At 44.6% G+C, this 21,805-nt stretch overlaps 1 protein-coding gene across 2 annotated transcripts in view; it reads right to left on the bottom strand.

The window, feature by feature from the left end:
* Positions 1-1,532: 1,532 nt before the first annotated feature.
* The window catches only part of SLC35A3 (solute carrier family 35 member A3), a 117,890-nt gene continuing 97,617 nt past the window's right edge, over positions 1,533-21,805 (bottom strand). Inside the window, exons 7-8 of one of the 2 annotated variants that reach the window (XM_069232159.1) lie at positions 17,260-17,393; positions 1,533-2,473 (exon numbers count right to left, since the gene is read on the bottom strand). In XM_069232159.1, the coding sequence (XP_069088260.1) occupies positions 2,383-2,473; positions 17,260-17,393 (225 nt within the window). In that variant the 3' untranslated portion in view covers positions 1,533-2,382. The remainder of the gene's footprint in view (positions 2,474-17,259; positions 17,394-21,805) is intronic. The other variant, XM_069232160.1, reaches the window with a different exon arrangement.

Genomic DNA, 21,805 nt, shown 5'->3' with positions numbered 1-21,805 from the left:
AACAGCTTAATCCTTTTTGACTCCCTGCCTGGGGGGGGGGTTATCATGGGGAATGAATTAGGATTCACCTTACTGATGGAAGCTTGGACCACCAAACTCTGCATAAGAAAATCTGGTCTGTGGTGTCTGGCCACCTGCTTGTTCACCAGTGGGCAGAAGCAAGTCTTAGACCAAGTTCCCATGAGAGTATCAGCAAGGGCTTTGTTGAATGGGAGTAAGAGTTCAGAGGAGGCAGGCCCAAGTTACAGGGCTTTTGTAAGAAAAAAATAAATAAAAAGCAGTGGTAGGTCCAAGACCTCCGCAGCATGTCTAATTACCAAAGAAAATGAAACACTTTTTCTGTTGGTGGCCAAAGGGAGGAAATCAACCCTGTATCAGAGGAAGTATCAAACCCACTGACCTCTTGTAGGTCCATGTATAAACTGACATGATCATAATCTGCAGGTACGTCACCCCTAGCTGGTGGTAAACTCTGCTCAAAGTCAGAACCAAAAAGATAACAGAGACTCTGAAGTCAGCTTCTTGGTAGTGGAGGTATTTTTTTCATCTGGCTGTATGGGAACTAGATGTGCTGGAGTCGAGTCAAAGCGTGATCTCATCAAGGTCAAAATGGATTCAGTTTGGGGTCAGACGGGAATCAAGTGCTGGTGAAGTCAGTACCAGTGTAGATGAAAAGGAGACTTGTGCAGGTCTTGTAACAGAGCTGGTGTGAAACCGGAGACAGGTTCTTTGGGCTGAGACAACATGGAGGATGGATCTGTCATATGTAACTCAAATGGAGATTGTTGTGGGTCCTTGAGGCCTGAAAGCACGCCAGAGGGAGATGGATGAGTGCCAAATATATACAGCATAGGCTCCCTGAAGGTCTTCACCTGCTGTGGCATGGCCGATGGCCCTGGTAACTCAGGGGCAGTAGGATAATTTGTGGAACTGGCTCCTCAATTGTGGATTGGGAGCCCAACCAAGTGGTACCTTGCCATCCTCACAGCTTCTCTTTAGAAAGAGATTGGCGGGATGGGGTTGGGTCCTGCTATGCCTCCATATGTTTCCTCTTCGATTTTGACTAACTTACTGAAGACTCTGACTGCAAAGAAGATCTGTCAAAGGACCAGCCTCAGGAGCAGGTCCATTCCTTCAACTTGGAGCAGGCTGGAACCTACACAAGGACTGTGACATAAAGGAGGGGTGGGGGGGGAGGGAGAGCAAAAGGGAGGGAGGGAGGGAGGGAGAGCGAGGGCAAGAGAGAGAGAGAGAGACAAAAAGAGAGCGAAAGAGGGGGAAAGAATGAGAAAAGGAGAGAATGGAGAGAAAAAGGAGAGGAGAGAAGCAGGGCGAAAAGGATGGAGAAATTAGAGCAAATTACAACAGAGAACTGGTCTCTCATTGAGCACTTCCAGTTTGCGAAATACTTACATTAATTAATTGTCAAGGTGAACACTTAAGCTGTACTACAATCACACATTATCTCAAATCTCTCTATTAAAGGTTATTAAAATGTGTTTTCCCCTCGATGAATTCTTTCACTCTGTGGCTAATCAAAATCTAGTAGCTTTAATGCCCAAATACATGATCGGTATCTATATAAACAGTATTTGTAGATAAAACAGTGCTTATAATCTTAAGCACCGAATTGCAAAGATATCCAAGCTTGCTTCTTGCCACCAAAGCTTTAGAAACCTAGTGATCTCCGATTACTTTGGTAAAATAGTCTTTAATTGTCTCTGTTTAATGATATATCTTCATTCCACCACATACGATTTGTGTGACTTCCAATGCCCAAAATATAAAATAATCTTTTGATTTCTGTACAATCAGACTTTTAAAATATGAAACTCTGGTACGAGGAAAACAAATTGAATCCATGACAAATGAGCAGCAAATGATCAATATTATTTGACAGAAGTTCATATAGTAGATTCTGCAACAATTAAAAATTCGGATACAATATTAATCTTCAATTTGTAGGAAAAAAATAATCAAAAATTACAATCTGATTTCACAGATCGTGGTTTTGTCGCAATATGTAGTGCACAGTTCTGCAGCCATTAGTAAAATCATTGTATAAACACTGAAGTTCAAGTTGTAAATCCTCCTAATATTAGGAACTCATCATTTTTGTCTTCCGAGACTCGTTACTAATAAGATACTTTAGTTTGGTCGGAACAGTCTTTCCTTTCTAAAAGTGACAGACACTTTCTTTGGCGTAACAAAGTATCTGCGGTGCAAAATGTATTCCTTTTCACATGTCCGTAGTTCAAGTTAAAAGCAGTGTTCTGACACAAGAGTATTCGTTTTGCGTGACCCCCTGCGCAGAGTCCTTCTTCAGATGTAGCAGTAATGCACATTTCTGAGAAACAAGCAGGTGAAAATCATCACAGTTTGCTATGCCTTTGTGGGGCTGCTTGCTGGTTTGGGGTCATAGCCATATAGGAATGTGGCGGAAATGACGAAGATGGCTCCCAAGAAAAAGACACTATATTGAAGACAAAAAAGAAATGTTATTTTCAAGTAATAAATTATTAAACGCAGACTGTAAAATGTTGCATTTAATTTGCCAGTGAAACACAGAACCCATTTACAAGTTCTCAAAGATATGTATAGGATATAGTGGTAGAAAGGACTAAGGATAACTCCCTTTTTAAATAAATATTTGGGCCACTCTAGATACTTGCCAAAACATCAACAGTTTAACCAGAAGCCTCAAGCAGAAACGCATTCACCAAATGGGACCTTAAGTGAAGCATATTCCTATGGATAAATACCATCAAATTTGGAACAGCCCTTTCCTTCAGCACAGCAATTATCCCGACTTTCCTGGTGAGAGAAAGGTCGCACACAGCACTCATGGTTTGCAGGCGTCCTCTCTAGTCCACAAAATGAGGTCCAGTAGCAGGGCATACACAGATGGTGAGGTGACAGGAGGGCCTTCGCTGGGAGTCTGAATGACGACTTACCTGCTGAGAGAGTGCTTGCCCGACAGCACCACAGAGACACTGATCGTAACAGGTGGATCCCACTATACCCAAAACTAAAATAAAACGAGAAGGATGAGGTCACTGGAACATGCCTATACCAACCAGGGGTGGCAGAGAGGCATGCAAGTGTGGATGGCGCCTGAAGAAATAATTGCCTAGACCTGAATGAGAGTGCATTTACTGGGTGTGGAACACGCAACAACACCACAAGGTAGATGGTGATGTGATGACTCCGGACATTTGGTCTTAGGGGTCTATTTCCGATTCTGGATCCTGGTTGTACTGCATGAACTTAAGTATGTATGATGGTGAAGCTTAAAGCAGACAAGGGGACCCAGAAGGATAACGTGGGGGGACTCGCATAGTGGTAATGCTGAAGACAGTTGAAACAATACAGGAGAGGCCAAAAAGAAGTTTGCAACCATCCTGCAAGCCATTCCCAACGCAAAGACCATACTGGAAAGTAAAATTGAATTGGTGGGAATACAGATTAACTTGGTATAAAAAGATCATTAAAAACTGACAGAATAACAGAGAACAAATCACCTGAAGTGGCTGTGCACTACCATGAAAGATTTGCAGGAGAAAATGAAGCAGTTAAAGGGGCCGGTAGAGCTTCTTCATCACATACCAGAGGATGCAGAAGGGTGTTCCAGGTGCCAGGGGCGGCCGCTGTAAATCTCAAAGGAAGGGGTGGATGGACAGGTCAGAGACGGAGGAGAGAAAATAAAAAATAAAATAAACTTACCGTACTGCTGTCTCCTGCCGCCTTGTGCTCCTCTTCCCTTCATGTGGTGTCCCACCATTGGCGGGGACACCAGTACAGGCCCTCACAATCCTGGTGGGGCTTTCTTGCTAAACATAGCATGAAAGCAGTGTCAGGATTGGTCTGAGCGGCAGTCACTGCAGCCAGGCTGGAGTAACCTGAGTGCACATGCGTGTTTAAACACACATGCGCCCTTAGTGCACTCTCTCCTCCTCCCCCCTACCACCTCACATGGTCCAGCCCTGCTCCTCCCTGTACTGCTGGCTGAGCCAGCAGATGAAAAATAAAACTAAAGTCCAACTATTGTTTTATGTTTCATCTCCTGGCTCCTGGTCAAGGGGACAATGCTCCTTTGCCACAGTGAAGGATGAAGGAGCCACCCTGCCAGGTGCAGCAAACTCTGCCTGTTGGGTATCCCTGAGGCTGTGGAAGTGAGCCAAGCAGAGCCCTTTCTTAAAAAGTCACTCATAGAGAATTATCATGGATGAACAAAATTGCAACTATTGGTGGTGGAGAGCGTGACTAGAGTGTTGAGGTGCCTGTTAGAACCAGGGATGTCTCCTAAGTCCGTATTCTGAATTTCAGAGACCGAGATTACATCTTGCATGTTGCAAGGGAGCACATCAAGGGATCATACACAATAATACCATGCTAATTTTTCCAGACTGCACAGGTCATGTACAGGGGAAGACACCTTTATGGAAGTAAAACAAGCATCACACAAGATATTTAATATATATTACTATGCCCGGCAACCATACAGGGAGACGTAGAGGGAGAACTGCACTTCTTCACTTCACAGGATGAAGTATGGGCATGGATGGAGTCAGCTGGGATATCAAAAATTAAGGACTGGGGAAGGCCCCACCAAAAACAGACTTTGATGCACGAACACAAAGAGCAAAGGGGATTCACGCATATGACAGACGCAAGAGCAAGCTGCAAAGGAAATAGAGAAGCTAGTAGTGAAGATTGCATCCTGCAGAGGCCATAAGGGGCTGGCATAGGATATAGACCAATAAAAAACTGGCAATGAAGACTCAGAGGGAACATCCACATCGGAGTTGCTGGAGAAGAGACCCTTGATGACCCAGATGGCTGCCGAACATGTGGCATGATACACTGAGGAGGGAGTAAGACAAGACCTAGGGTAGGGTAAAACTATTTGATTTTCTGCACCCTCATGGCCTCTTGGGAAACAATGTAAGGGAAGACTGAAAGCATGCTAGAAGAATGATAAGAGTAACAAAGATGTACTGATGAGGCCGTAAACATTTAAAGTATAAATTTGTCTCACACTCACCATATTTTTCTAACTAGAAATGAAAGTATTATTTGTGGAACAATTCTCTTTATTAAGTTATCATCATAGACACATAACTGCCTCCTCCAACGGTATACAGCATATTGCCTACAACCCAGTGGGCCGGCTTCTTGGTAGTATAAGATCAAAACAGATCAAATAACTCAGCCATACTCCTACAACCATGGGGCCAGTGGCTGTGAAGAGGTATAAATCAAACCATTAAACATGTTAAAGGAAGGAACCCCCCCAAACCCTCAGCCCCCCTTTTCTATGCTGTGTATAGAAGACACAGCAACAAATATGCAATGAGTGGTATCAAGCTGCAGTGTTGAGTGCCCCTAATTCTTCAGTTTCTTCATTCCGTCCATCACTTGTTCTTTTTTGAGTTGCACATAGTTCCTCAGTTGCCCAGTCTCCGTCCCCACGTTCGTCAATTCTGCCTGCCTGTGGAAGGTTGTCTAGCAGAGAGCCCTGGTCAATGTGTGCTGCATGTACAGGGTCACCAGTCAGTGTGGCCAGTACCACTTCTTGTTCAATTGCCATGGCGACCGGGTCAGGTCCCTGTGCAGCTAAAGGCTTCTGGGATTTCTTCTTACGGTGGCATTTCATGTGTCCCTATGGATGGAGCTTCACTGCCCCCTCCCCCCACCTTTTGGGAGTTTGTGATACTGAGCACCATGCCTACCGCAAGGAGATGGTGGAGTTAACTGTTCAGTCAAAAGATGATTCAAAAGGGGTGGCCCCATGAGTAGAAGATCCCAACGTTCCGTAAGTGAACTGCACCAGGTCAGAAGTCTCTTCATTTCTGGATGGTGATGGCAGCGAGGTCCTGGTACAGTGAGGGTATGTGGTCAAAGCTCTCCAGCCCTGCGGAGAATGTTTTCTTTTAGGACAAAGTCATGCACGCAGACCAAGATATCAGCAGGGGGCTCGGGGTTTGGCGCAGCTGGCCCACTCTGTGGCAGCGATCAAGTTTCATGGTCGGGCGCCGCATCACCAAGAATGTGGATTGTATTCTACCTGGAGTGGTTCTCCAGATCTTTAGTGTGGGACTGATCTTGAAGGCGGAGGATTTCTTGTTGCACCCACTCGTTCATCATCCTTGTGTTCTAGTGTCGCAACTCTCTCTCCTCCTTCCATCCAGGTCTCTAAGCACCTTCCTCAGGTCTGAGGAGAGGTCTCTTTTGACGGCTTGCAGGACTTCTCCCAGTGAGGTAATTAGGGCCTCCAAAAAGGAGCGTGTCACCGGACCCTCAGGTTCCTCTGCATCTAAGGAGTGGTCCTCTTCCTCTCTCCTGCCTCTGTGGCCCCCGGGTAGGCTTTGTCCCGCATGGACATGGTTGGGTCTCTGCTCTCATGTTCCCTTCAGGGGAGTGCTGGGGTCAGCTCCTGGTTTAATTTTGTAGAGCTCAATCTCTGCCTATGGTGCGGGTCCCCACCTATAGTCCAATGAGCAGGGCAGGGCCTCGCACTGCCTGCAAATAAGATCCTGTGAAGTTGGGTAATGCCCCTATAGTGGTCGAGAGTGACCAGGCCTATTCAGGGTCAGTAAGGCAGTCTTGCCTCCTTCTGAAGGCCTCCTGGGCTGCATTGGTGCCAGCAAGTATGTGAAGGTAGGCCCAATTTCTATGGGATTTGTGGGGAGAAGCGCTCAAAATAGTATGTGGAAGGCCCAGCGAATGCTCGGTGTTGTCGGCTGGGTTCGGGGACCTGTGATTAAGTGCAGCAGGGGTGCAATGTCCTCCGTTGGCCCCCATCACCTGCTAGTCTTGTGTCTGTAGTTGCGTGACAATGGGAACGCCAGTTTGCAGGTGTAGCCTAGTTCACTCCCAGGAGCAGTAAAAACCAGCCAGGGATGACCACTGCTGGAGACTCTGTCTTTCAGCTCACCGCTAAGGCCGCCGCACAGGGGGGCATCGCAGCTTTCAGAAACTGGTATGTAGTGGAGGATCGCTGTGGTCGGTGGGGGGTGCAGAGCTCTAGGCGTGTATGATTAAGTGCATGTCCACCGTTGGCCCCTGCCACCTGCTAGATTTGTGTCTGTAGTCACATGGCAGTGGGAGCACCTGCTTGCAGGTGCGGCCTAGTTCACTCCCAGGAGCAGCGCAGGCAAGCCAGATAGGGACACCGCAGGTGCCGGTCTTTCAGCTCGCGGCTAAGGCCGCCACAGGAGGGGCACCGCAGCAACCCTCGGCGCTAAGTTTCTGAGGCTGTCACATATCTCCGGCCACTTTGGCTGGCCTAATCAGCAGCGTCTAGCGTGCCCGGGCCCGTGTGGGATGTGCAAGTGGGAGTTCTCCTCGGCTGTAAGGAGTGCCCACGGTGTGGAGTTCCACCTGATGCAGTTGCCAAATGTCGGAGCTGCTAGTGGCATCCACGCTGACTTCGAAATGGGTCTCCAGCACTCATTGGTCTCCCCAGCGAAGTGGGCAAAATTCAGGCAATAGGCAGGGTGCTCTCCGGAGCTGTAGGGTGGTGGGGACGGAGACAGGAACACACGTCTCAGCCATCCACCATCTTGGCCACGACCCCTGAGAGTATTATTTAGAGGGAGTCGGGTATGATGGAAGGTCATAGTTTGAGTCTCATCTAGGCGGGTGGAAAGGGCAGCAGCAGCAAGGATGCATGAACACACGGACGATATGACTACATATGAGAACACCTTAGCATATGATATGGACACCAGGCATCAATTTTATGAAGCAAAGATGCCCATCTTAATAGAGCCCACACTGCAGGGTGGATGTAAACCCACCTGCCAGGAAAAGAGGGATGGAAGCTGCGGCACACAGATTCACATAGGTGATTCGGAAAGATGCAAATAATTTCATAACGTGGACTCTAGGTGGGCTTGGACCCTCAACTATGCAGCACAAAGTGTTCTGCTATCTGAAGCACAGGAATATTCACATTTGTTGCCTTCAGGAGACCATTCTTACCAGGGTGGAGTTTGAGAGGCTGTGCCCGAGATGGAGGGGGTCAGTTACTGGACACAATGTATTTAGCATCTTCATGGGGTACGTGGTATATGGATTTACCCAGTGGTACCCTATGTTACAAAGGAACTGATACAGAAGAAGAAGAAGGCAGGCTCTCTATTCTAGAGGGTACAATGGAGGGAAAAAGGGTGAGTAGGGCGAGTACGTATGCCCCAAATGCCAATCAGGCCCAGTACTTACAACTTACGGAGTACTGACCTGGCCATGTTGAACAATAAAGCGTGGGTGTGGGGCAGGATTTCAACATGGTTTTAGAAATGAGAAGGACAGATCAATCCCACTAACAAGGTGCTTCCTGTGCATCAGTATCACAAACATTTGGTATATGGGTGAGGTAGTGACAATTCATGCAGGCCTGGAGGAAACAAAAAAAAAAGAAAAGAGATGAAACTCTTTTTCATTAACTAGTTCGTGGGATACACACCAGACTAGACAGGTCTTCAGTAAGACTAGGAAGAGATGTAGAAGTGGCTGTATGAAAGTATCTTTGTTATACTGACTTAGACCACAACTCACTGTTGCTGCAATCCGCATGGGGCAAGCAAAGCTTGGCTATTCCTATACGGAACCTGCATGTGGAACCGCTAGCAGATGCCCTCTTTGGGACATAGTGAGGGACCAAAGAGATAATTACAGAGAATGAAGGTACAACGCAGACACCATGGTGGAATGGGATGCCTTCAGGGTCGTAATGGGGGAGGGGGATATGTGGCAAAACCACAATTGGAACTAAACTGACCGTCACTAGGCAATGACTACATTAGCTCAGAGGGCTAGACATGAGGGCTGTGGTGGACCCAGACTGTAATGCTTCTAGACTGATAATTTAGGAAAGAACATGCAAATATAATGGAGAGATTATATTACAATAAGTTATAAAGAATTTGTTCACAGACAGCATAGTGAAAGGGACAGAAGGGATGCCTTCTGGCTTGACAGACACAAGCCGATTAAAATTGAGCACCAATCTGCGCTACTAAGGATGGCATGGGTGCCATACAGAAGCCAATTAATGAGACTTTCATGGCATATTGCAGCAGGATCAACTCAGTGCCATTGTGTGCTGAACAGGCTCAACTGATCAAAAGGCATAGAACATAACTTCGGCCCAGCAAGATGTGCCTTAAAGGGAAGCACCGGAAGTTACTCTAAACAGAGAGGAGATTGTGTCCAACATGGAGGAACTGGATAAGGGCAAGACATCAGGAGCGGATGGAATCTTTCCCAAGTTTTATGCAGCATGCAAAGTAAGTTAGTGCCTAAATTGCTGCACATGTTTAATGACACTGACTGGGATGTGTTAACACAACAGTGGTCGTGCCCACAAAGTGACTAGTTAAGATGTTAAATCATATAGGCAACTGTGTTGAATACCAAATATAGGACCAAATATAAGAGACTTGGGAACTTAATACAAAAAAGAGGTTGACCCAATGATAGCAGCATTGAGTTTATTTCAGGCTGTAATACACTGGGACGGCTAATATCTGCTGCAGATGTATACAAGAACATGCAGACTCTTACCACATGGTGTTGGAGTGCAACCAGTAGGACAATATTGGTCTGAAGTACTGGAATTGATCACAGAAGTGTCTGGTAAGGTGTTGTCCCTTGGTCTGCTTCGCAGGGACAAATAATGACGAGGAAAGCAACTAAACATTTATGCAAATTTAAAGACCTGGCCTTGGTTTTGGATAAGAAGAATATTGTTATGGAGCAGAAGGCAAATAAGGTGTCAGAGGCAAAGAAATGGTTAATTAGGGTCAAGAAACGTATTGTGGTCGAAATAACCACCTTGAACACGCAGCAGAAGAGGGACGTGGAAGGGATATCAATGGAAACTCAGGGCACAAATTTGATGGCAATGGAAACATAATCAGATGAGCATACGCTATGAATGACTTAAGAATTTATCCTGGATGCTGGATAGGAGACAATACATACGGAGCAAAGGGCTGAAGAGACTGGCCCATGGGTGAACTATCTATATGGCATCCAATGAGGGGATATAATGAAAGCTGATGAAATGTATGTAATGTATACTGTATCAGGTTGCTGTAATTGAGATCAGACTAATCTGAAGTTGCTAAGTGGATACTTATATTTTATAGAAGGGCATTCTCATGAAGGAAAGGAGTGGGAGCAGCTATGTGTGGGGGCTAGTTGTTAAGGTGCTACTGTTTATCTGGCTGTACCACTGTAAAAGGAAATGAACACGTTATTTATTTGAGCTAGTAAGGTGTTTAAAATGTAAAGTTAATAAAGAGCAATTCACAGAGTGGTCATAATATCTGTCACTGCATGCTTGAGATGTGAGGTAGTAGTGCTTGGCAAAAGTATGCAAGGACAACCACACAGCTGCACAGCAGATGCCAGCAACAGAAATGCCTCTGGAAAGAGTGGTGGAAGTTGTTGTGCTCCTGGTGAAATAACCATGAATGCCCTCCTTGTGCAAAACCGTGTGTTTTATCATCACCCTGCCCTTTTTAGCTCCAGCAAAGCACACAAAGAGCGGGACAACTCTGTTCTGAAGCATGCAAAGTATAACAGTGAAAGACTGGGGTTCAGCCTATGCAGCCACTCCTCCGCCTTGGCTGGATGCGGAAGAGACAAGAAAGATGGGAAAGTGACAGAATGACCCATATGAAATGCAGTTACCGCTTGGGTAGGAAGGACCAAATTATCCCAGTAAAAAACACTTTAAAGGGTGTATGAACTGAGATTGCCTGAACTCCTCAGACTCAATGTGCAGAAGTAATTGCAACCAACAGAACTGTTTTGAGAGCAAGAGTAGAACTGGACAACTGTGCATCGACTCCAATAGGGAGGTCATCAAAGTCAACAAGATTCAAATCAAAGTGAGGAACAATAAACAGAGAGAAAGGAAACAGTTTAAGTAAACGTTTTAGAATCTGAGCAGCAAATTTAACAACGAAAGGTGGGCAGAGGGACACCTATGCAGACAGTGCTGCCAGGTAAACTTTAACTGTAGCCAGTGCCAGATCCTGCTGTACAACGGGCAGTTCAAACCTCAAGACCTTGACCAAGCAACAGTTAAAAGTATAAATGCCTTCTGATTTACACTTCTGAACAAACTTAGTCCAGCAGCCTGCATAGATGGATTTGTTAGTAGGCTTCTTATCCATCAACATAATTTCTGTTACCTCACTAAGAAGGCAAAATGAGTCTAGCTAGCACTGCTTAAGCTCCACACATGCAGACACAGCATCATTAAACTGCAGTGGAGGACCTGACCATCCAGCTACGAGAGCAGTTTCTTTGAGGGAAAGGGTAAAAGGTGACAAAGTGCTGAATGCCAACCGATTTGTATACCATATCCTCCTTGACATGGATGATCAGAATATGTTGCACCTGATCTTCCAGCGCCTTCCACAGTAAGGACAGGAGTGAGACGGTCTGGAATGCATTTAAGAGGCCCTGGACCAGATGAACATGAAGGTATCCCATAGCAAATTGTGGTAAAAGAAAAACACAGAAAAATTGAGGACATTTCCTGTTCAGAGCTGTGGTGAAGAGATCCTAGAAAGGAAAATGCTAATGGAAAGACTCCATGTTGCTGTGCTTATGTCAACAAGCTAACAACTGGCTCCTAGCATAGGGCCCATGACCCCACACCACCCTGTTTGTTGGTATGATGGACAGCAGTGTTGTTGTCCAACACAATCTGGATGTTGCTCCCTGGGGTGGAAGGGAGAAAGGCTTTCAGAGTAAGATGTGCTTAACTCTAAGCAGTCCATTTATGTGGAAGTATGTTTCCAATATGGACAAAACGCCTACACAATTATGGCACCCAGGACAACATCCCATTTAAATGCCTGAGCATCTACGGCAGCCTAAGCCTGCCAGGGGCTGAATGGGTGTTCTTCCTCTGGAAGGCTGAAGGCATCCATTCATCAGTGCACAATCTGATGCACTGACTAGAAGATCCAAACCAGAACTGAGAGACTTCTTTGGGGTTGCAACCACTGCCTCCTGAAACACCTCTGGAGGGCTCTCATCTGCTATCTGGCCTGAGGCATTAACAGGTTGCACAAGGCCAGAAGGCGTAATACCTGCCGTACTGGGGTCGGAAACACTGAAACCTGGCCAGAGTATCTTGAGATCCTATGAAAAGGAGGAAAGGTATGCACAGGGGTCATGTTGAGCAACGGTCCTATAAGATCAGCCTGTGTGTGCGACTGAGGTGACATTTCTGGAAGCTGATTATAAAGCCTAAGTCGGGAGACAAACCATATCCAGCTGGAGATGTTCACTGATCAGTGTCAAGAACTCTGCATTCACCAGCCTGTCATCACAATATACATAACTATGTGGAGTATGGATCTCCTCAGCAAAGCTGCCAAGACCGCCAGCCAGCACTTTCGTAAAGACATGTGGAACAGTTGCCAATAAGAAAGGGAGGATCACAAACTGAAAGTGTTGGTATCACACTGTGAACTCTAAGAAGTACATGTGGTCAGGAAGAACTGGAAGGTGAATATAGACAGCTGGAGGTCCTGAGCCACAACAAATCTCCATAGTTGAAGTCCTAATGGACCTGTCTTAGTGACCACATTTTGCACTATAAACAAGTTCAGAAGGCAGAGATCCAGGAATAGACCTCAGGTCTTTGGTCTGTTGGAGATCAAGAAGTAAAATGAGTAGAATCCTATGCCCCTCTCTTCTGGAGGCACCACTTCAATAGCCTCTTTGTAGGCAAGGGGTTCCACCTCCACAGAGCATCAGCCAGTGAACACACTCTAAAGGAAGGTGGAGTGGTCGGGTGGAGAAAAGCAAGGGAAATTACTGCGCTGTAAGATAAGGTTGATCACCCAGCTGTCCATCATGATCTCCTCCCCGAGAGTCAAAATGGGAGACCCACAGTGGTGGGTCATATCACTAGGGGGAACAGTCCAAAACTTTTGAAGGTTGCAGAGCCTGCAGAAGACAGAGGGGACGAAATCTGCTGCTGACACTTTCAAACTACCCTTGACTTAGAAAGGAGTGATATTGTTTTTATGGCACCTAGCGACGCTGAGAAGGCTGTTGTTGTCAGCGCTGCACAGCCCTAGAATACACACAAAATTTCTAATACTCTTGGTAAAATTAAGCAGGGGAGGTCAGACCCATGCCATTAGTCATTGTTCTTGAAGCAGTCCAAGTAGGAGTCGGCTTTCTTTCTTACCATCAAATAGCATGGCCATAAACTTAGCTGGGACATCTCATGAGAAGCCAGCGGCATGCATCCAAGAGTTCAAACGCAGCAGTTGTACCACATACTGAACCATGGTGTATGAAGTGTCAAAGCCACACCTGAGGATCTGTTATGACACATCATGACTATCACTCACTGAGCACGTCTTCTTCACATAGACTGGGAAGATGAGTCATAAGTTTAACCGAATTCCATTAGCCATGGATGTATCAGCCTATAAGACAGGTGGCACTGGAGTCCAGAGAGACAAACTGTAGTAAGCAAAAAAATTGTTCAACCTATTCAACCCAAATTATAAAGCTTAAAGCTATAGAAAATATATGGGAGTTTTGGTTTGAGGACCGATACACCAAATGTTCCGGTGATGGGTAAGCACAGGTCACCTGCAATGAGCATAGGGCATCTGCTTTTGGACAGCTAGATCCAATAAGGATTTCTTCTGTGCCATCATTTTAAGGTCTTCAGTTTGTGAAGGATTGCAAGATTTCCATCAGAATTTGAGACTTTACTTCTGCAGAACTGCCTTCCAAAAAACACTGTCATAAGTTTAAACCTCCTCCATGATGGAACAGAGGAGTAAGAAATGCACTCTAGCTAAGGATCTAGTTATTTGGCATTTTGTAAGTTTAAGCATATGCGGACATCAGTACTGTAATATTGTAGGAGATGATCAGCCTCTGAAAAATCATCATCAAGGTCATCCTACTACTTACCTTACATAGCTATGGCATCGAAATCTGAACCAAAACAATAGGTTTCATTGTTAAAAGTACCTTGGACCGCCTCTGCCAGATGGAGGATGCGCTCTACTGTTGACTACTTGGTCAGCACTGGAGTCTTCCCTGTGGGAGTTGTTGGACCCTGCTTTGAAACTGGCACCAGAGTACCATTGCAAATGGAAGTTGCCACCCTATCTGGTTTCACCTTCTCCATAGTGCCGGGGCCAAAGGCTGTGGGGGCCTTGTGCCAGCAGGTATTGGTGTTTGAGTCACCAAACCCGTGTGAATGGAACCCCCCCCCCCCCACTCTCACTTCTGGGGAGTAGCATAGAGAGTTGCAGATATGTCCTGAAAAGATCCAGCATAACTAGCCGGAATGCCACAATCTGTGTGGGATTCGAAGCAGAGTCATGAAATACCAGTGTCATCTTTGTATGTGCCAGGGCTGGGGGCTGCAAGAAGTCGAAGAGGAGCAGAGTCTGGGAGCAGCAGTGAGACTCTGAACGGTCCCAGAATCAAGACTATTTCATTAAATAAAAAAAAACTTCTCCTTATTATGGCATTTTTGTGTTTGGTGGAAGATCTCTTAACAGAATATTCCCTAGCCCGGAAAGTTACTTTTCTTTGGGAAAGGAGTCTGCTTAGGAGACTCTATGTGGGCCACAGCTACAAATAGCTTGGCTTTCTTTTCCTTCTGATGGCCTTCAGGGGCACGGAGGTGCAAAAGTCACAGGCTGCAACACCATGTCCTGATCTCAGTCACTACACAGCGGCATGTTTTTGTGACACTATTTAGAAGATATAAAGCCTGAGGCTCTTTAAGGAGACACTTACGCCAGGATAAGGAAGAATTTGTTGGCGAGAGAGACAGAGCTCCGTACTGTGTCAAGGAAGTACAGAAAAGCAGCATGGCTGGTTGGTGCTTAACATACTTTGGTGACAACACTCAAAATCTGAAAGTATGGTTGTCATGACCTACATTAAAAACATATACACATTCATCATGTAATAAAGTATTATCTACCCTACCAGCAGCCAATGGTTAAACAAGGGATGCATGTGGAATTAGGCAGTTATTTCAGTAGTTTCTGCTTTGCTTGATTGAACAGCAGCCACACTGGGGACATGTAGGCGCCCCCAAGAGAAGCTGCAAGATTTCAGTGGGATGAGTTTCAAAACTCAACTGAAGCGATCTTGCATATAAGAGGACTGAAAGGAACTGGAGAGATGCTCGTGCAAATGCGCTTCAACACAAGATGTTCCTCTAGCTTCTGCACACACAGGACAGGTGGTGCCTACTTCAGTGACAGAAGAACTAGATTTGAAGGAGTTTCACTTTCCTGGCAGGAACAGAGCATGCATACATGACTAGAAGCACTACGCAAACCATATTATCAAATTTGCATGGATGCCGTGCAGGTGAATCCAATGCCTCCTAGGTGATCTCTGCAAAGCTGCAATAGGCTGATGCTGGAATGTGACTAAGTAATGGTTTTTCAGTTTGCAGGCTCTTCAGCAATATATACTATGGGGTTTTGCTTCTAACCCGAATCCTAAATTCTCCTTCATGCATCCTTTAGGATGACCTTAAAATACACTGGGTGACTAAAGCAGGATTTTTGAAAACTTGCCGTTATATATTTCTCTGCCAGGTGGTCCACTGAAATGGACCAACTACAGCTTCCTGCATTAAAATTATGCAGCAAGGTGATCAAAGCAACTAGTGTCGCCATATCTTTTTCAGTAACTTAAACACTAATGCCCAATTCTTTAGATTTGCCCTACACCTACCTCCTTATAGCTTGATACATACATTATGCATTCAAAAGCACCATTCCAAATATAAGGTACACACCAAACTTTTGCAGATAACAATTAATTTCTCATTTTTTAGACACAATTCAAAAAGAAAAAAAATAAGAGAAAAGCATTCCTTAAAAGCACAGGTGAATGTTCTTAATACCATATTGCTGATTACAACGCATCCTTTTGGGATGTTTTACATAAATATTTAATGATGATCTTCAGTACAAAGAGAGGCCCTATGGAACTTACTCCAAATCAGTTGACCCTTTTGGTTTAAATTTAACCGTTCTTCTTCTAAATCTTCCATCCCTTGCAATCCTTGTTACATATTTATTTTTTAATATACCTGGGTGTCCCTGATACACCCCCATGCAGTTGAACAGTAAAAATGTAACTTACGTTGTCTCTAGCCAAAACACAACAGTGAGGGGATGAAGTAGACACACAAGGATTGATGAGGTTAACATTGCTTTCAGGTGTACTGGTTAATAGGGCAGAAGCTAGTTGAGTGCTAGTGAAATTGCAAAATTATGTCAATAGGGCTGGCAGTGGGGGGACAGCTCTTTTACAGACAGTTGGCTGCGTTAGAAAAAATATGATAAATGCTAGCTGTTCCGAAAGCTTTAGTTATGGGGGCTGGCCCACCACTGGATATTGAAAATGCACATTTTCTAATACATCGGAACCTGCTTAAACAAGTGTACCACATTTGCACTTTATGAAATATTTCTGGAATAAATGCTACCCTGATAGCAACAGACTAAACATATTTTGTACAATTATTGAGATGGAAATTTGGTACTATTAACATTTTGAAAAAGATGTTTACACGTTGACCTCTTTCACACAGAGAAATCACCCATGTCCAAGAGATTCCTGGTCTTGAATGCCAAATCCTGATCGAGACTTGAAGTGTGTATAAATTATGGCACATTGACTTAGCTTTCCATATTACGGAAGCTTAACTTATTATGTATGCTTGTAACATACTGTTTTGCTTGCACGGAGGGATCTTCCTGAAGTAGGGGCCTCTCAAAACTAGTGTAAAATGAAGTCTGAAGCCAAAGACCACAGCTCTTAGATTTTAAAAAAAAGGTTTGGCAAACTTATCATTCTTGCCATGAGTATCCCAAATGTACAACATTGTTAACCATTCTGCAATTGTTAGGAAAATTCACGGTCCTAGGAGAAGCGTGACTTTTTGGATGTGCTCTAAGATTATCTTGCATGCTCTCTATTATTGCTGATGGCAATCACGCTAGAACTAAAAACTGAAAGGACTGCTTTCATAGGATTATCATACAAGTAAATATCTGGACCCAGGAAAGCTAAATGTGTGCATGCAATTGGAACTCTGTTCATCCGCCTCAACAGCGGGCAAATCATAAAATTGTTTACTTTTTGTTTTATGAATAAGACCTGGTTCAAGCATTCAGGAAATGCAGATATTTAGAAAATGGTGGCTTCCAATACCTGGTTGGAACAAAATCTTGGAGCCAAAAATACGAGATCAAAGTGGACAAAATTATCGACAAAGACGTTGCAAATCCCTTCAAGATGTTATCTGCGTATTTGATCACTGCTGCAATCACAAGACCTCCAAGTGCCTAAAAGAAATATAAAAGGGTATAGTGTCACCATTGGTCTTCAAGTTTAAGTGATACCTTTGCAAGAGACAGAATTGGTTTGAAGCATACATCTCATAAATCTAGCAAATTGAATATTTCGAGCCTTATACATCTGCACAGGTTTGGTAAATGTACAGGTACAATTCTTTTAACACCTACAACTGCCATTTGTTTTCTTTCTTAAGCAGATAGCATATATCTTTATTAGTAAATGGAACATGCAGTTTGCCTCTATGCATTCGTTATAAAATTTAACTCATTCAGCTTTAGCTTTTCTCAAGCTCCCGAGTGGACAGGTTCACAGATTAAAACGAGGCAGAATAGGATAAAAGGCCTTATTTTAGAATGTTGTGTTTTGGATACTCTGTCAAAACCTGGCATATGCCCCATCGACTATAAAGCAGTTGTCATACAACATACCCACAACGTTTTTGCAGAGAACTCTGCAGGCAAAGCTCTAACAAAGACTCAAAGAGTTTAACTTTTGGATTATCAAACAAATAAGCCACAAGGCCTTCAAAACACAGCCTGTTTAAACCCGATATCTCAAAGAACATTTGTGCTTATACAGGCAACCCTGGCATCAACTAAAGGAGTGTCTTATTAAAGACAGTGTGCCTGGTGCTCAAGGCCTTGAAGTGAGCCAGATTTTTATGACAGTAGAATTCACTAATGGAATTGTGTCAGGTTTTATTTAGTACAAAGACATATGATGTAATGTTATTGATCCTCCTTTGTTGACAAACCAAAGGAACGTCTCCTAAGACTGGGAAGGCCTTATGATTTTCCATAATTACTGTACATTTTCAAGAGGACTGCTGATTCATTTAAATCAACTGCAACAGGCTGGTACTAGAGTGGGACAAAAGTAGAAAGCAATTCACGCTGTGATAATATGTCTTTTCATCCTAATTAATCATACAAATAACCCACTGTAGTCAGAAAAGGAAATGAGAACCATTGACTGTCCCAGCTAGGGTGGTAGGTGACAAATATCCAAAGCAGAGAAAGAAGAAAACACACTATTCAATAGAAGCCTCCGAACATTAACTCTTCAACAAATGTTAACATCACGGGTTGATACAAGCATTATTAGGGGAGAATCTGTAGAAAGGCACATGGGTGTGAAGATTCAACAGAAGAAAATCCATCAGAAACACAGTTAAGATTAGATGCAGCTTTTCATAATGGATACAACTTCCAAGGCAAATTCTCTGTCTCTCTCATATTAACCCCTACCAAATTTGGATGGCATTGGAGCAGACATAAATTACAAATAAATGTCTACATGCCAATGGTGACACTCTGTAGATCTAATTTATTGGCACTCCCTCTCTCAAAGAAGTAGTGAGCACTCAGGGCCTGACAGAATAAGTCATCAATAACGTGGATGGTGGTTTCCTGGTCATTTTATTGCACAGAACAACAAACAAAATATATAAATCCAGTGAGATTTGGTGCCTTAACACAGATATCAAACGGCTCACATTCCATATGGGTGTCTTCTATCCACAAAATGTAACGACTGAGAACCCTTTGAAGCCTCAGTAAAGGAACCATCTTCCTGATTCAGAAACTTGTACAGGCGAATGCTGATGGACAGAATATAATTCTGAAATAATCTTGGGCAGGAAGGAGGACTTTGCTGAAGAGCAACCTTGTGAGAAAACAAGTCACAGAAGATTAATTAATAAGGTATTTAACTTACTGAATCTGTGTTTATAAGCAGTGACTTCCAAAATGCACTGCTAACAAACTTCATAGGGCAAGTGTCACTGACTCAACTTGTGTACCCAGCAAATATTCCTAAATCACACTGATGTCATAGTGGACTTCAACCTAACACTGTTAAAATGTTACCCCAAACTCAGACAGTAGGCAATTGTTGATAAATGTGTTTAGGCTGTTAACTTACCCTGGACAATATGGACGTTGAGGTTTTCATCAGCTATCAAAAAGCAAAATCAAGACCATTTGATGGGGAACATTATTACAATATCTGAGCCTTTGGTTAATTCAGGATTGGATGGTGACAGGAGGTTTCAACCTGCTAGCGCTTGCAATCATTTAATCTTATGCACTCCTACAACCATGGGATGCGACAGTGCGCTAGGGACATCTAGAAAGTAGGGGGCTGTAAACAAGTTTGTTTTTAAAGTTATTCAGGAGTACATTTATTTTAGAAAAAGTGTATCTTCAGTTACTTTCGAAACCAGCCAGTACAAATTATTATATTTTGTAAAAATGACTGAGCCTTTTTTTTGTATTTTAAATTGTACTCAAATACCTCATTCTAAGTATATCATAAATCAAAGCCTAAAAAAACTATTATCTCTCTCCCACTAACTTTCTCTCTCTCTCTGTCACTCTTTCAATCAATTTCAATAAATTTCAACAACTCACAATCCCACTCAGCCCCTCATGCACTCGCTCACAGTCACTCACAGTCCCAGTCAGAGACTCATGCACCCACTCAAAGATCCACTCAGACTGTTACACACCCACTCATAGACCCCACTGACACCCTCATGCACCCACACACAGACCCACGCACATACTGATGCTCCCACTAAAACACTGATGTACGCACTCTCATCCCCAGATACAGCCTCTCACACCTATTCTCACACCCAGAGAGGCCACGGCCAACTTCCGCTGTGCACAGCCAAAGGGCAGGGGACAGAGATGAAAGGGCTGTGCACAGCATGGAGTGGGGTGGTTAGGGAGTTGGCCGCAGGGACAGGCTGCAGGCCAGCCCTTGCGGCCAACCCCTACTGTGCGCGGGCGAAGGAGGTGCACGGTTAGGTGCTTATAGTGGGTTGGGCTCCGGGCCTGGCCCCAGGCTAGGCCCTTTGGCCAGATGCCACCGCTCACATTGAAAGGCATGCATGGCTGGATTAACATATAGTAATGAAAATTACTACACATTAAAAAAAAATAGAAATTAACTGAGTAGTTACAGTAACCTTAGGGAACTATAACGGATTAATTTTTATGTTTTTATTGTTTAAAATGTGAGCCTAACTAGAACATCCCAGTAACCTTTGGCATTTTACGTGAATTTCTATGTTTAAAAAAAATTCTATTTCCTAACTATAACGTCCCTGTAACATTTTTTTACATAAAGTAATTTTCATTACTATATATTAATCCAACTACAGCAGAGCATGGCCAGGCCCTGCAGCCAACCCCTATAACCACCCAACTCACGCTGTGGGGGTTGGTGGTAGGGCCTGCAGCCAACCCCTATATCACCCTACCATTCACCATATACCATACGCCAGGCAAGGCCTTCGGCCGTGCATGGCAGGGGTTGGCCAAAGGGCCTGGTCTATGGCCAACCATCTATAACCACCCAAACCTGTGGAGTGCACTGCCTTTGGCCATGTGCAGTGGCGGATGGCTGCAGAGCCTGCATGGCCCCCCTCCTCTGGCCGATTTTGGCCATGTGGGAGGCCCCCCCAACTTAAACAGCCCCTGGAAGGTGGTAGTCCCCAGGGCTGGGGCTTTGAAACAGACCACCTAAATTATTTAGATTTAGCCCCGGGGAGGTGCAGTCCCTGGGGCTACGAAGGGCCAGGCGTACCCCTCGCATTTCATTGGAAAATCTGCCCCGTGGAGATGTCGATCCCCAGAGCTGTGGAGGGGAGGGGGAGGGGGGGGGGGCTGAGTGGCCCCCCGCATTTCATTGGACAGTCTGTCCCGGGGAGGTGGCGGTCCCTGGGGCTGGCGGGTGGGGACAGAGAGCCCCCCCCCCCCCGCATTGAACATTTTAACGCTCCCGGGACCTCGCCCACCCCTTTAAACAAGTGCAGGAGACCCGCGCTTGTATGCTTTTTTGTTTAAACTTTCCGCAGATCCACTGCATATCCAGCAGAACTTTTTTTTTAATGCTTTTTCTTGCTCAAGGTTGGTGGCGGGGGCAACGGGAAGGGAATCCCTTTGGGATCCCAGCACAAGAGCTAAGGGGTCAGGATGTCCTACCTTTGCCTTTTTTTCTTATTGTTTTGCATTTTTTTCTGGGAGTCAGCTGAAGCGGAGCCCCAACATGGCTGCCAACACTTCCTTATTGAAGTGCTGGCAGCCAACCAGATCTCAGCATGAGATCAGGAAGGTTTGTGAAGCCTTTGTGTCTCTATATATACAAATGTGTTTCTGCTTTAACATTTCAAAAACTACATACTGGATTTACACCAAATAACATAAAAGGGTGCTTTCTAGACCAAGAGCTACCTATCTGCCAAATTTGGTGTAATTCCATCTAGTAGTTCCGGCACCATTCCTGTTCAAACTTCTTATGAAAAAATGCATGGGGAAAAAGGTTTCAGGGACCCGACCTTTTTCTTTTCAGACCCCGCTTGAGTGATCACCCCGAAACTTTTCAGACAGAT

Source organism: Pleurodeles waltl, chromosome 4_2, assembly GCF_031143425.1.
Source record: "Pleurodeles waltl isolate 20211129_DDA chromosome 4_2, aPleWal1.hap1.20221129, whole genome shotgun sequence".
Lineage (NCBI taxonomy): Eukaryota > Metazoa > Chordata > Amphibia > Caudata > Salamandridae > Pleurodeles > Pleurodeles waltl.
Note: the sequence above shows the minus strand (reverse complement) of the source record. Positions and strands in the feature narration are given on the sequence as shown.